A 13,611-nucleotide genomic window follows, 5' to 3' on the forward strand; every position below is an offset into this window, starting at 1 on the left:
GATAAAGAGGGAATATTTTCTCTGCCCGCGCGGCAGCAAGCAGGATGTCTCTGAACTGTGTAGTATATTTTGTCCTCGTCCTTTGCAGACACTGAACGTGGAGCACGGAGTGGAGGTTGTACAGCTGCGAGTGTTGGACTGCGACACCATCATGCAGTGCAAGGAGAAGATCCTCGACCACCTGTTCAAGAACATCCCCTACTCACAGAGACCCTGCATGGAGGACCTGGAACTGGGTATGTGCTGCACTGCAGGTTGTTTGCTGTATGTGGATTGTTGTTTGTATGCTGTCTTGCTCTCATCTTTTTCGGCAGCGCATTGTTGTGTTAAGATAGAGGCTTTTTCATTAAGTGCTGAGCACCAAACAAACACACACAAAACATGTTTGTGCATACAAATACTCACACACATGCACACACACACACACACACAAACACACACACACACACACACACACACACACACACACACACACACATGACATGAGGTTACTTGAGTAGACTTATTTGCATCATGTTTTCTTTATCCATCTAGAACAGGAGAAAATCTTAGCTGCACTAGTAAAAATATCTGTGTGAGGGAGAGAGGTTGTATGTGTCATTTGTGTGTGAGTACATGTACTTGCAAGCCATTGGCAAAATCGCCAGTTATCCTTTGGTGAATCAGCTGATGGTCGGTAGTACAGCACATTGATGATAAAGTTTTGTGTTGCTTTGCAGAGTGGAGAAACGGTCCCACGGGTCCGCTGACGCTGAATGACGAGGACATAGCGTCCTACAACAAGGATGGGTGGCGGCGACTGAACACGCTATCCTTCTACAAAGTGCACGACGGGGCCTTCATGTCCTTGTTGCATCGCCAACACACCTACAAAACTCTCAATGGTGAGCGTCTCACACTGTTGATTTGCTGGCACGGTTTACTTCTTGCAGAAGATAGTCCTGTTTTGGTTGATTTTGCATGGACATTTCTTCTTCTTCTTCTGCGTTCATGGGCTGAAGCTCGCAAGTACACTTGTGTTTTTTGCACAAATGTATTTTTACGTCTGCATTGACATTTGTTATAAGCAAGGGATGTTGGGATGGGACAAATGCATTTGTATGTGTTCAGATTATTGTGCTTGACTTGAAATTTACTCTTTTTTTCTGATTAAGTTGTGGTCGTTCATTCTTTGGCTTTCTTTTCCTGAAATATGTGACTGTAATTGTAACTAATGGGTTGAAGCAGATATGGGATTGGTTTTTTTAAATGTTGATGAAACTGTGTGATAAATGTAAAATGACAGTGTGCGTGTGTGTTATGACAGGTACGCTTGACCATGCTCTGCTGATGTCCATGGCCAGCCAGTACCCCATGAAGACAGACAGCGACAACAACACCAGAATATGGCATCTGGTAAGCATCACTTAATTCTGCTTTTGAAACCAGCCTCTTGCTTATTTTGAATACAGTGGAACTCTCCTTCTAAGACCTCAAAACTCAAAGACTCAAAACTCAAAGACTCAAAGATTTGAGTACTGTCCTTATAAAAACAAGGAAAATTGCCTTGCCGTGTCGGGCCGTTTAACACTGACTGCCTGTCGCAAACTGAGTTGCTCCCACCTTGCACAAATCTGAGAAAATCAAGCCTTAAAAGGAGGGAGTCTTAATTAAACTGGAGGTAAATTTACAGGGCTTATGAACAGCAACACCTCAAAATCAAGGACTTTAAACAGGGAAAGACCAGCACGGTTGGCCTAGTGGTAAGGCGTCCGCCCCGTGAACGGGAGGTCGTGGGTTCGAACCCCGGCCGGGTCATACCTAAGACTTTAAAATTGTCAATCTAGTGGCTGCTCCGCCTGGCGTCTGGCATTATGGGGTTAGTGCTAGGACTGGTTGGTCCGGTGTCAGAATAATGTGACTGGGTGAGACATGAAGCCTGTGCTGCGACTTCTGTCTTGTGTGTGGCGCACGTTATATGTCAAAGCAGCACCGCCCTGATATGGCCCTTCGTGGTCGGCTGGGCGTTAAGCAAACAAACAAACAAACAAACAAACAGGGAAAGTCTTACATTGGGGGGTTTCACTGTATAATGTTAGTTGCACATACTGTAGCTCGTCTGACAAGAGTGTGTTCTGGGGCTGTAACAGCCTGTGTTTATCACAGATTTTAAGTGTTCCCCTTTTGTGATGCATGTACGTGCAGTACTCGTACCACAATGAGTCTTTGATTTCTCCTAGCTGTCTTGATGTTCAATACTTGGATGTTGTGTTGTTGTTTTTTCCCAGTCACATTTACATTCTTTTTTAAAAGAACTTTTTCTGTTATGTTACACATTTTGTACACATGTTTGGTCCGTCTCCAGGCAAAACATGACGATGGGCATGTTCGAGACGGTGGGGTCAAAATGATCTCCGAAATCTTCCTCACCAGGCTTCTATCCACAAAGGTGTGTTTGCACTTTCTTTCACTGCTTCTAAAATGAGAAAGTCATATTAGTATTTTTGTGTGTGCTAAAGTTGTTACATTGAAGAACGAAAACCTGTGATCGTTTAAGAGAAAGATTCAATTGTCACGTGCATTTTTCAACAAAATTAGTAAGACAAAAATAAGGCCTCATGGAAGTACAGTCAGTCATTGTGAGTTCCAAGGTTGCATTGTAGATTATTGCAATTTGGAGCGTGGAAATCATCAATGAAGCTGAGAGAGGAAACGAGGAGATACACTCATTGCTCCAATACGTTAAATACTTTCAGGTTGAAGAAGCTGTCACATAGCATCTACCTCAGCTCCTATGTGGTCATATGGAAGTTCTCTCTCTTTCTATCTCTCTCTCTCTCTCTCTCTCTCTCTCTCTCTCTCTCTCTCTCTCTCTCTCTCTCTCTCTCTCTCTTTTTCACACAGTCTTGCTAGGTGCTTTCACCTTGAACCCTTATCTATGTTTTCATTCCTTTCTTTAGACTTATTTCGGCAACCTTTACCTTTCAACCATCTCTCTTTTCCTCACAGGGTACACTACAGAAGTATGTGGACGACCTGTTCAAGACGGTGCTAGCAGCCGGCAATGTGCCGCCCATAGTCAAGTTTCTCTTCGACTTTCTGGACCAGGAGGCCGTGCGATACGGCATTTCTGACCCCGAGGTCGTGCACACCTGGAAATGCAACAGGTGAGAGAAATTAATCGACATGGTTGTTTCTGTTGTTTGTGGTGGTGGTGGTGGTGGAGTTCCAGTGCTGTCATTTCTGTTTTTGGATAAGTTGCTGTTTTGGAGATTTTGGTTTTTTGACTCACATGCGAAGCAAAAGTGAGTCTATGTACTCACCCGAGTCGTCCGTCCATCCGTCCGGACGTCCGTCCGTCCAGACGTCCGTCCGGAAAACTTTAACGTTGGATATTTCTTGGACACTATTCAGTCTATCAGTACCAAATTTGGCAAGATGGTGTATGATGACAAGGCCCCAAAAAACATACATAGCATCTTGACCTTGCTTCAAGGTCAAGGTCGCAGGGGCCATAAATGTTGCCTAAAAAACAGCTATTTTTCACACTTTTCCCATTTTCTCTGAAGTTTTTGAGATTCAATACCTCACCTATATATGATATATAGGGCAAAGTAAGCCCCATCTTTTGATACCAGTTTGGTTTACCTTGCTTCAAGGTCAAGGTCACAGGAGCTCTTCAAAGTTGGATTGTATACATATTTTGAAGTGACCTTGACCCTGAACTATGGAAGATAACTGTTTCAAACTTAAAAATTATGTGGGGCACATGTTATGCTTTCATCATGAGACACATTTGGTCACATATGATCAAGGTCAAGGTCACTTTGACCCTTATGAAATGTGACCAAAATAAGGTAGTGAACCACTAAAAGTGACCATATCTCATGGTAGAAAGAGCCAATAAGCACCATTGTACTTCCTATGTCTTGAATTAACAGCTTTGTGTTGCATGACCTTGGATGACCTTGACCTTGGGTCAAGGTCACATGTATTTTGGTAGGAAAAATGTGTAAAGCATGTGAGTCGTATGGGCTTTGCCCTTCTTGTTAGGTATTGGTTACAACCTGAATTTTGAAAGGGTGCTAGACACTTTCTTGCAAGGCTATTTTGTATTTTAGTTCATCTTAAATTAGGGCCATCCTGGTAAATTATTATCTTTGAAAGATTCACGCAAGGGTAACCATTGTTTTAGTTTTTTTTAGTTTCTCTTCTCTTGATATTAACATGTACTTTAACTACAGTGACAAAGCATTGACATGTTGTGCTGTATTTGTGTTGACAGCCTGCCCCTGCGTTTCTGGGTGAACATCATGAAGAACCCAGACTTTGTGTTTGACATCAACAAGCCGCTCATCGTGGACTCGTGTTTGAGCGTGGTGGGACAGACCTTCATGGACAGTTGTTCCACGTCAGAACACAGGCTGGGGAAGGTAAGCATTGTATGCAGAAAGTTGACAGGCACAATGGCCTGGTAGATCTTCTTCTTCTTGGCGTTCGCAGAGGTTACACAATCAGTCCAGCACTGGTGATAAATGTTGTCGTTTTCTCCAACTCCTGTCGACTGCCGTATAGTTTGGTCTGCAAGGGAGTTGGTGACGGCCACACTTCTTTTCGTTCCTCATCTAGTAAGGGACATCGCTGTAAGATGTGTTCCGCTGTTTGGTCTTCTTGACCGCAGGCACAGGTTGGTGATGGCGCCAGCTTGAACTTTCGGTTCATGTGAGCATTGAGCCTGTTGTGGCCAGTACGCAGCCTGATGAGGTTGACTTGCTGCTCTCTGGACATTGTGTGGTAGTCATCTCTGTTTGTCCTTGGCCTCATCAATGCCTTGATGATTGTCTTGGCCTGGTAGATAAAACGCCAGCCTCCCATGAGGAAGGTTGAGTGTTGGAATCCTGGCTGAGCTTGGTTGGTTGAGGATGGAGATTTTTCAGTGTTCGAATCCTGGCTGAGCTTGGTTGGTTGAGGATGGAGATTTTTCAGTGTTTGAATCCTGGCTGAGCTTGGTTGGTTGAGGATGGAGATTTTTCAGTGTTCGAATCCTGGCTGAGCTTGGTTGGTTGAGGATGGAGATTTTTCAGTGTTCGAATCCTGGCTGAGCTTGGTTGGTTGAGGATGGAGATTTTTCAGTGTTCGAATCCTGGCTGAGCTTGGTTGGTTGAGGATAGAGATTTTTCAGTGTTCGAATCCTGGCTGAGCTTGGTTGGTTGAGGATAGAGATTTTTCAGTGTTCGAATCCTGGCTGAGCTTGGTTGGTTGAGGATGGAGATTTTTCAGTGTTCGAATCCTGGCTGAGCTTGGTTGGTTGAGGATGGAGATTTTTCAGTGTTCGAATCCTGGCTGAGCTTGGTTGGTTGAGGATGGAGATTTTTCAGTGTTCGAATCCTGGCTGAGCTTGGTTGGTTGAGGATGGAGATTTTTCAGTGTTCGAATCCTGGCTGAGCTTGGTTGGTTGAGGATGGAGATTTTTCAGTGTTCGAATCCTGGCTGAGCTTGGTTGGTTGAGGATGGAGATTTTTCAGTGTTCGAATCCTGGCTGAGCTTGGTTGGTTGAGGATGGAGATTTTTCAGTGTTCGAATCCTGGCTGAGCTTGCTTGGTTGAGGATGGAGATTTTTCAGTGTTCGAATCCTGGCTGAGCTTGGTTGGTTGAGGATGGAGATTTTTCAGTGTTCGAATCCTGGCTGAGCTTGGTTGGTTGAGGATGGAGATTTTTCAGTGTTCGAATCCTGGCTGAGCTTGGTTGGTTGAGGATGGAGATTTTTCAGTGTTCGAATCCTGGCTGAGCTTGGTTGGTTGAGGATGGAGATTTTTCAGTGTTTGAATCCTGGCTGAGCTTGGTTGGTTGAGGATGGAGATTTTTCAGTGTTTGAATCCTGGCTGAGCTTGGTTGGTTGAGGATGGAGATTTTTCAGTGTTCGAATCCTGGCTGAGCTTGGTTGGTTGAGGATGGAGATTTTTCAGTGTTCGAATCCTGGCTGAGCTTGGTTGGTTGAGGATGGAGATTTTTCAGTGTTCGAATCCTGGCTGAGCTTGGTTGGTTGAGGATGGAGATTTTTCAGTGTTCGAATCCTGGCTGAGCTTGGTTGGTTGAGGATGGAGATTTTTCAGTGTTCGAATCCTGGCTGAGCTTGGTTGGTTGAGGATGGAGATTTTTCAGTGTTGGAATCCTGGCTGAGCTTGGTTGGTTGAGGATGAAGATTTTTCAGTGTTCGAATCCTGGCTGAGCTTGGTTGGTTGAGGATGAAGATTTTTCAGTGTTCGAATCCTGGCTGAGCTTGGTTGGTTGAGGATGGAGATTTTTCAGTGTTCGAATTCTGGCTGAGCTTGGTTGGTTGAGGATGGAGATTTTTCAGTGTTTGAATCCTGGCTGAGCTTGGTTGGTTGAGGATGGAGATTTTTCAGTGTTCGAATCCTGGCTGAGCTTGGTTGGTTGAGGATGGAGATTTTTCAGTGTTCGAATCCTGGTTGAGCTTGGTTGGTTGAGGATGCAGATTTTTCAACTAATGTGCAGACCTGCTAGTGCCTATAGTGCTTTGTGTGTACACGCAAACGCAAGACCAAGTGTGCACGGAAAAGATTCTGTCATCCATGTCAGAGTTTGACGGGTTATAGAAACACGAAAATATCAAGATACCTGATTCATTGATGACCATGCAAGTATATTTAATGGCATGACACAAGAAGCTATGCATTAAGACAAGTATATTTAATGGCATGACACAAGAAGCTATGCATTAAGAGAAGTATATGTAATGGCATGACACAAGAAGCTATGCATTAAGACAAGTATATTAAATGGCATGACACAAGAAGCTATGCATTAGGACTAGGGTTTGGTGATAGCTACCTTTGATTCTTTGTCTCTTTCTCCCTTCCTTCTTTCCTTCCTTCCTTCTTGTTAAGGCTTAGCTTTGGTGGTGATAGGTTTCACAATGTCAGATCTAAACATACGTTCACTGCTGCTACAAAGACTTAGACATCAAGTTTAACACATTCCAGTAGGAGAAAACTATTTCTGTTGAAAAAAATAGAGCAGAATGTATTAAACTGCATGCTCACTTGAGCTGGGTACCAAACCTTACGTTGCCTTTCTGTGTGTGTGTGTGCAGGACTCTCCGTCCAACAAGCTGTTGTTTGCCAAAGACATCGTGCATTATCGCAAGCTGGTGGAGAAATATTTTTCTGAAATTCGAGACACGCCGCCCATCAGCGACCAGGACATCAGTACATATCTTGCTGACGTCTCCAGGGTAAGATACTTTTTTCTTGACAGTCTTGTATGCGTGTGTGTGTGTTGTGAAAGTGAGAGCTAATCGGATGTTTGTCATAGCTCGACTGTAATTGCTTCGCCGCTAGTGTGTCTAGATTCCGGGCTTGACTGTATGGTTAATTTCTTATTCTTGTTTATACATGAAAAGAACACTATTGCATGTCCCTACAGAGTTTAAGATTTTGCTTGGGTTGATGCCTTCCAGGTGTGTGCATCTGATAAATGAGGGTTTTTATTTTTCTGTTTCAGATGTGCTCTGGGAAGTTCTACATCTCCAGTGCCTTACGAGAACTCTATTCCTTCGCTTCCAAGTTTAGTAATGAGGTTAGTTTCAACAGATTATTTTTCTCCCTTGATTGCTTGGTAAACATTAGCACCATACTTTTAGACTTGTGTTTTTTGTTTGTGTTAAATGTACACCTTTTTATTCATTATCTTGAGAGCAGTCTGGCACCACTTTTCCCTAGCGTAGCAGCGTGTGATGTCTCATTTTCTGCTAAAGATAGTCTTGGTAGGTACCAAGACAAAAATTCTCAACTACATTATTTTTCAGACCATGGGGCAAGAAGTAAAATCTTTGCTAAACGTCACCATTGTTTGTGAATACATGCATGCAGGAAAAAGAACAATAAAAGGCCAGCGCCGTACTGTATGGCAGCTCGCGCGCAGCTCGCTTTCCCACGTGAGAAAGCAGCCCGAATTTGCATGAGGGTAACCGCACAGAACAATAATTATAATTCAAATACCAATAGCAAATACAGTGGTAACCCCCTGTTAACACACACACACACACACACACACACACACACACACACACACACACACACACACACCCCAATTTAAGACTCTCCTTTTTACATTTAGTCAAGTTTTGACTAAATGTTTTAACATAGAGGGGGAATCGAGACGAGGGTCATGGTGTATGTGTGTGTGTGTCTGTGTCTGTGTTTGTGTCTGTCTGTGTCTGTCTGTGCGTGTGTGTGTGTAGAGCGATTCAGACTAAACTACTGGGCCGACCTTTATGAAATTTGACATGAGAGTTCCTGGGAATGATATCCCCGGACGTTTTTTTCATTTTTTCGATAAATACCTTTGATGACGACATATCCGGCTTTTTGTAAAAGTTGAGGCGGCACTGTCACACCCTCATTTTTCAATCAAATTGATTGAAATTTTGGCCAAGCAATCTTAGACGAAGGCCGGACTTTGGTATTGCATTTCAGCTTGGTGGCTTAAGAACTAATGAATGACTTTGGTCATTAAAAATCGGAAACTTGTAATTAAAAAAATATATATTTATTAAACGATCCAAAAATAACTTCATCTTATTCTTCGTCATTTTCTGATTCTAAAAACATATAGATATGTTATATTTGGATTACAAACAAGCTCTGAAAATTGAAAATAAGAAAATTATGATTAAAATAAAAATGTCCGAAATCGATTTAAAAACAATTTTATCGTATTCCTTGTCGGTTCCTGATTCCAAAAACATATAAATATGATATGTTTGGATTAAAAACACGCTCAGAAAGTTAAAACGAAGAGAGGCACAGAAAAGCGTGCTATGCAGCACAGCGCAACCACCCCCGCGCTAAACAGGCTCGTTAATTTCACTGCCTTTTCCACGAGCGGCGGACTACGGTCATTGTGAAAAAATGCAGCGCGTTCAGTTTCATTCTGTGAGTTCCACAGCTTGACTAAATGTAGTAATTTCGCTTTACGCGACTTGTTAAGACCTTGTTTTCTCAGACTTTGTGTTCATAACCTCTGTAAATGTACCCCCATTTTATTCTTAAGACCCGATTTTCTCAGATCTTTGGAGGTCTTAAAGGGGGGGTTCCCCTGTGCCTGTTGACAATAACATCTTGTATGTGTGGCCTGTTGACAATAACACCTTGTATGTGTGGCCTGTTGACAATAACACCTTGTATGTGTGGCCTGTTTGTTGACAATAACATCTTGTATGTGTGGCCTGTTTGTTGACAATAACACCTTGTATGTGTGGCCTGTTTGTTGACAATAACACCTTGTATGTGTGGCCTGTTTGTTGACAATAACACCTTGTATGTGTGGCCTGTTTGTTGACAATAACACTTTGTATGTGTGGCCTGCCTGTTGACAATAACACCTTGTATGTGTGGCCTGTTTGTTGACAATTACACCTTGTATGTGTGGCCTGTTTGTTGACAAGAACACCTTGTATGTGTGGCCTGTTTGTTGACAATAACATCTTGTATGTGTGGCCTGATTGTTGACAATAACACCTTGTATGTGTGGCCTGTTTGTTGACAATAACATCTTGTATGTGTGGCCTGTTTGTTGACAATAACATCTTGTATGTGTGGCCTGTTTGTTGACAATAACATCTTGTATGTGTGGCCTGTTTGTTGACAATAACACCTTGTATGTGTGGCCTGTTTGTTGACAATAACACCTTGTATGTGTGGCCTGTTTGTTGACAATAACACCTTGTATGTGTGGCCTGTTTGTTGACAATAACACCTTGTATGTGTGGCCTGTTTGTTGACAATAACACCTTGTATGTGTGGCCTGTTGACAATAACACCTTGTATGTGTGGCCTGTTTGTTGACAATAACACCTTGTATGTGTGGCCTGTTTGTTGACAATAACACCTTGTATGTGTGGCCTGCCTGTTGACAATAACACCTTGTATGTGTGGCCTGTTGACAATAACACCTTGTATGTGTGGCCTGTTTGTTGACAATAACACCTTGTATGTGTGGCCGTTGCAGCTGCTAGAGGACCTGGAGCAGGACAACCAGGCCAACGCACAGCAGATGTCGGCCAAGCTGGGTCACGTCATCACTGCCATGGAGGGGCCGTCCGCCCGCATGGCCTACGTCTAGCGCCGCTCTACAAGCCTTAAGGGCCTCTCCCACTTCACACTGTGGCTGTGCTGGGGTCACCAGCTGCCTTCAAACGAGCCAGACTTTCAGAGCTACTACTGCTTTAATGGAATCGTGACCTGTTAGACTTGCTGTGTACAGTTGTGCTTGTGCCAGCAGCCGTCACTTCCATGGTATTGTGACCTAACGCTTGTGCCAGTAGCTGTCACTTCCATGGTATTGTGACCTAACGCTTGTGCCAGCAGCCGTCACTTCCATGGTATTGTGACCTAACGCTTGTGCCAGCAGCCGTCACTTCCATGGTATTGTGACCTAACGCTTGTGCCAGTAGCTGTCACAGAAAGCTATACATTTGTGGTATATAGACCTGATGCTTGTGTCAGTAACCATCTCTCAAAGCTATACATCCGTGGAATTGTGACCTGATGCTTGTGTCAGTAACCATCACTCAAAGCTATACATCCGTGGCCGGGGAATTATGACCTGATGCTTGTGTCAGTAACCATCACTCAAAGCTATACATCCGTGGAATTATGACCTGATGATTGTGTCAGCTGCCTCCACACACAGCCATTATTCCAAGGAATGTTGACCCTGATACAGACCTGCCGTGCAAAGTTGTGCTACTGCTAGTGTCAGCAGCCTTGACACCAAGCAGTATACTTTCTATGGAATCGTGACCTGACACAGACTTGTTGTGCTGGCGTCAGCTGCCTTCGAACATTGCCATACTTTTATGGAATGGTGACCCCATGCCAACATACTGCAGAGGCAAAGGAGATAAGACTGGTCTTCATCGTTCTTGGCATGACACACCTCGTGGCCTTTGTGTCGCAAACTGTGAGAGTGGAGTGGAGTGGCTACTTGGTGACAAAACTCTAAGCCAAAGACAAACACAGCTGCCTTCAAATGATACCATTGCTTCTGAAATCAAGTGAAGCAACTTTTTCTCTGGTGTTTAAGGTGCTGTAATAAAGCCAGTATATGACTTTTTGACTGTCAAAGCTACTGTTGCTGACGAAGCAATGCTCGTGTGATTAATCAGTGTAGAAAACGGAAGCGAAACAGTCAGACTTTTCTTTGTGGTGGTGTCCGTTTCACAGAGCATTATAATAAGAAATCCACTTATCCTACCTACTGACAAAAATCCACATGACGAATGTTTGTATGTGAGCTGTGTTAAAATGTGAGCGCCTCGTCAGTATGTGGAACCTTGTGCAAGTAGTCAGCCTGTTTGGCGTGAGAATGGTGGACATTTGTGTTTCTTATAAATGGGTGCCCTTTGATGTTATCAGTATTTGGACACGACAGCTTATCCATGACCTGTTTTGTTTTCTTTAATTTGTCAAAATGACCCGTGTGTACTGCAGAAAATGTATGCAGTGAAATCTCTGTTACGCTAGCTTGCACGAAGGTATTGAGCGCTAGTCCTGCGCTGCAGAGTTACTTGGGCTGGCAGTGTTTGTAAGTTCCGGGCAGACTTTGTTTTGGAGCAGTTTCGACAATGGTTTATAGAATCGGCCATGGTACAGACACAAGGCATTGGTACCTCTGACACTGGTTGCTACGAGTATTGCATGGTGTATCCAAGCTTGTGGGTACACGTATTACAGACTTTTCCTTTGTTCAGTTGCAATTGAAACACGTGCTGGTGGTCTTCTGTCAGTGCTTCAGCACGAACAATGTTTGCCTCGACGGGGTTCTTTGAAAGGAAGAATGAAACGCTTAAACTGCAGAGAAACACGAAGGTATTAACCTGTCTTACTCTCAGCTACTGAGCTAGACTTGTGTCACTCAATCCAGCTTTTTACCTGCTATCCAAAGGAAATGAAGATTAGAGTGCATGAGTTTGCCAGTCATCAGCCCCTTGCGTCAAAGTGATAGTGCAATTTTGTGATAATTCTCAACCGAGGCTGATTGCGCTGATGTGGAAAAGCAAACACCACAGGTTTTTCTCCACTTCATTTGATGACCAAGACAATGTGTGCATGGATGCATGCATGTTTGTGTTGTGCAAACGCTCATGCGGAACAGCGTTAAATTGCATGTGTATGTGAGAAGAGTTGAAACGTATGTTATGTGAGTCTATGATTAGTGTTTCCTGGATGAAACTGGATATTGTAACAATGCCTTCAAAGTGCAATGTAAAAGGAAGATTTCTGGCCTTGCAATGATCACATTTAATATGATTTATTTGTGGCTTTAAGCATTTTCAATTTCAGACCTATATGAATCGATCGTATATATTTTGTGATGCAAGTGTTTTTAGATTGTTTGCAGTGCGTGCAGGGGAGATATTCTGTCAGTATGGCTTATTTTTTTCGTAAATCGGTTCAAGTGCACGGTTCAATCCAGTATCAGCTCACGTTCGGATTATACTCAAGTGCATCTGTGACTTTACATTTTTATCGCTTTTTGTTCAACATCTTACTGCTGAGCATCTCCTGGCAGTTTTTATTTAGGTCAAAAACGCTTGAAACAGATGTATCCCATTTTAATGTCTAACACGTTTAAATGCGGTTTTTGTTGCAAGAGCTGGGATCAGTACTGACAGTATTGACTAATTCACTGTAAAAATGTCGGATCCTCAGAAAAAATAAGAAAAGATTAGAGGTTGTTTTCTGTAGTTTTTTTGTTTGTTTTTGTTCTGTGCTGAAAAGTGAATGTATAAATTATACTGATTTCCTCTTCGTGAATTGTGCTTTTATTGTATAAGGTATATAGACCCATGCATGGAAGCTGACACAATTTTGCAAGTTTTTTAATTTTATTGCTAACAATGTTTTTAAAATCTGATTAAAAGATGTCCTGACCCGTTTAATATTGTACCACAATCTTGCCAACTTTGATATATGTATGTCATGATTCTTGTACTTCAAGTTTTTCTGGTCAGCTACATGAAAATGTCCAGTTGTATACAATTACAGTTTTGTTTAATGCTAAGATTTACTTTTAATAATTATTTAGTTGTTGGATTTGGGCGTTGAACCTGAGCTGTGCTGATTAGCAATTTCTGCCTTTAGACCTAAAAGACTAGCAGAGATAATTATGTTTACTGTTAATGTGTTTAGCTATTTGTTTATGAACAAAATGAGTGTTGAAAATGATAATGATAAGGCCCCCCAAAAAATAGGTCTGTTTACGGTAACATAGGGTGAAAAAATAGGGTCGGTAGGTCGGCTTTTATTTATATATATTTTTTTTTTCAAATTATTTTTTTTTTCATTTTATTTTTCTCCCCTCTCTATGATGTTTCACAGTTTATTTCTTCTCATCAATCCCTGTTTTTGCCCAACATAACTATAAACAGTACTTTGAGCTTACCTCCCTTCTGTCGTCTGCTGTTTGAGCGCAAACAGCTCTATTTTGGATGCGTTGGTTTTTTTTTCAGACGATCCAAAAAAAAGATTAGGGTCAGGCCTAAAAACTGGGGTCGGTCGGGTTACCGTAAACAGACCTATTTTTTGGGGGGGCCTAATATCGAAA

The 13,611-nt window shown here is 42.6% G+C and overlaps 1 protein-coding gene across 1 annotated transcript in view; it reads left to right on the forward strand.

Moving 5' to 3' along the window:
• LOC138965011 (plexin-B-like) overlaps positions 1–13,244 on the forward strand; it is a 36,210-nt gene extending 22,966 nt beyond the window's left edge. Inside the window, exons 23-31 of the mRNA XM_070337134.1 lie at positions 89–236; positions 720–884; positions 1,307–1,395; positions 2,345–2,428; positions 2,989–3,146; positions 4,265–4,412; positions 7,094–7,234; positions 7,504–7,578; positions 10,012–13,244. Of these exons, the coding sequence (XP_070193235.1) occupies positions 89–236; positions 720–884; positions 1,307–1,395; positions 2,345–2,428; positions 2,989–3,146; positions 4,265–4,412; positions 7,094–7,234; positions 7,504–7,578; positions 10,012–10,125 (1,122 nt within the window). The 3' untranslated portion in view covers positions 10,126–13,244. The remainder of the gene's footprint in view (positions 1–88; positions 237–719; positions 885–1,306; positions 1,396–2,344; positions 2,429–2,988; positions 3,147–4,264; positions 4,413–7,093; positions 7,235–7,503; positions 7,579–10,011) is intronic.
• Positions 13,245–13,611: the final 367 nt, after the last annotated feature.

The sequence above is a fragment of the Littorina saxatilis genome, linkage group LG4 (assembly GCF_037325665.1).
Source record: "Littorina saxatilis isolate snail1 linkage group LG4, US_GU_Lsax_2.0, whole genome shotgun sequence".
Taxonomy (NCBI): domain Eukaryota; kingdom Metazoa; phylum Mollusca; class Gastropoda; order Littorinimorpha; family Littorinidae; genus Littorina; species Littorina saxatilis.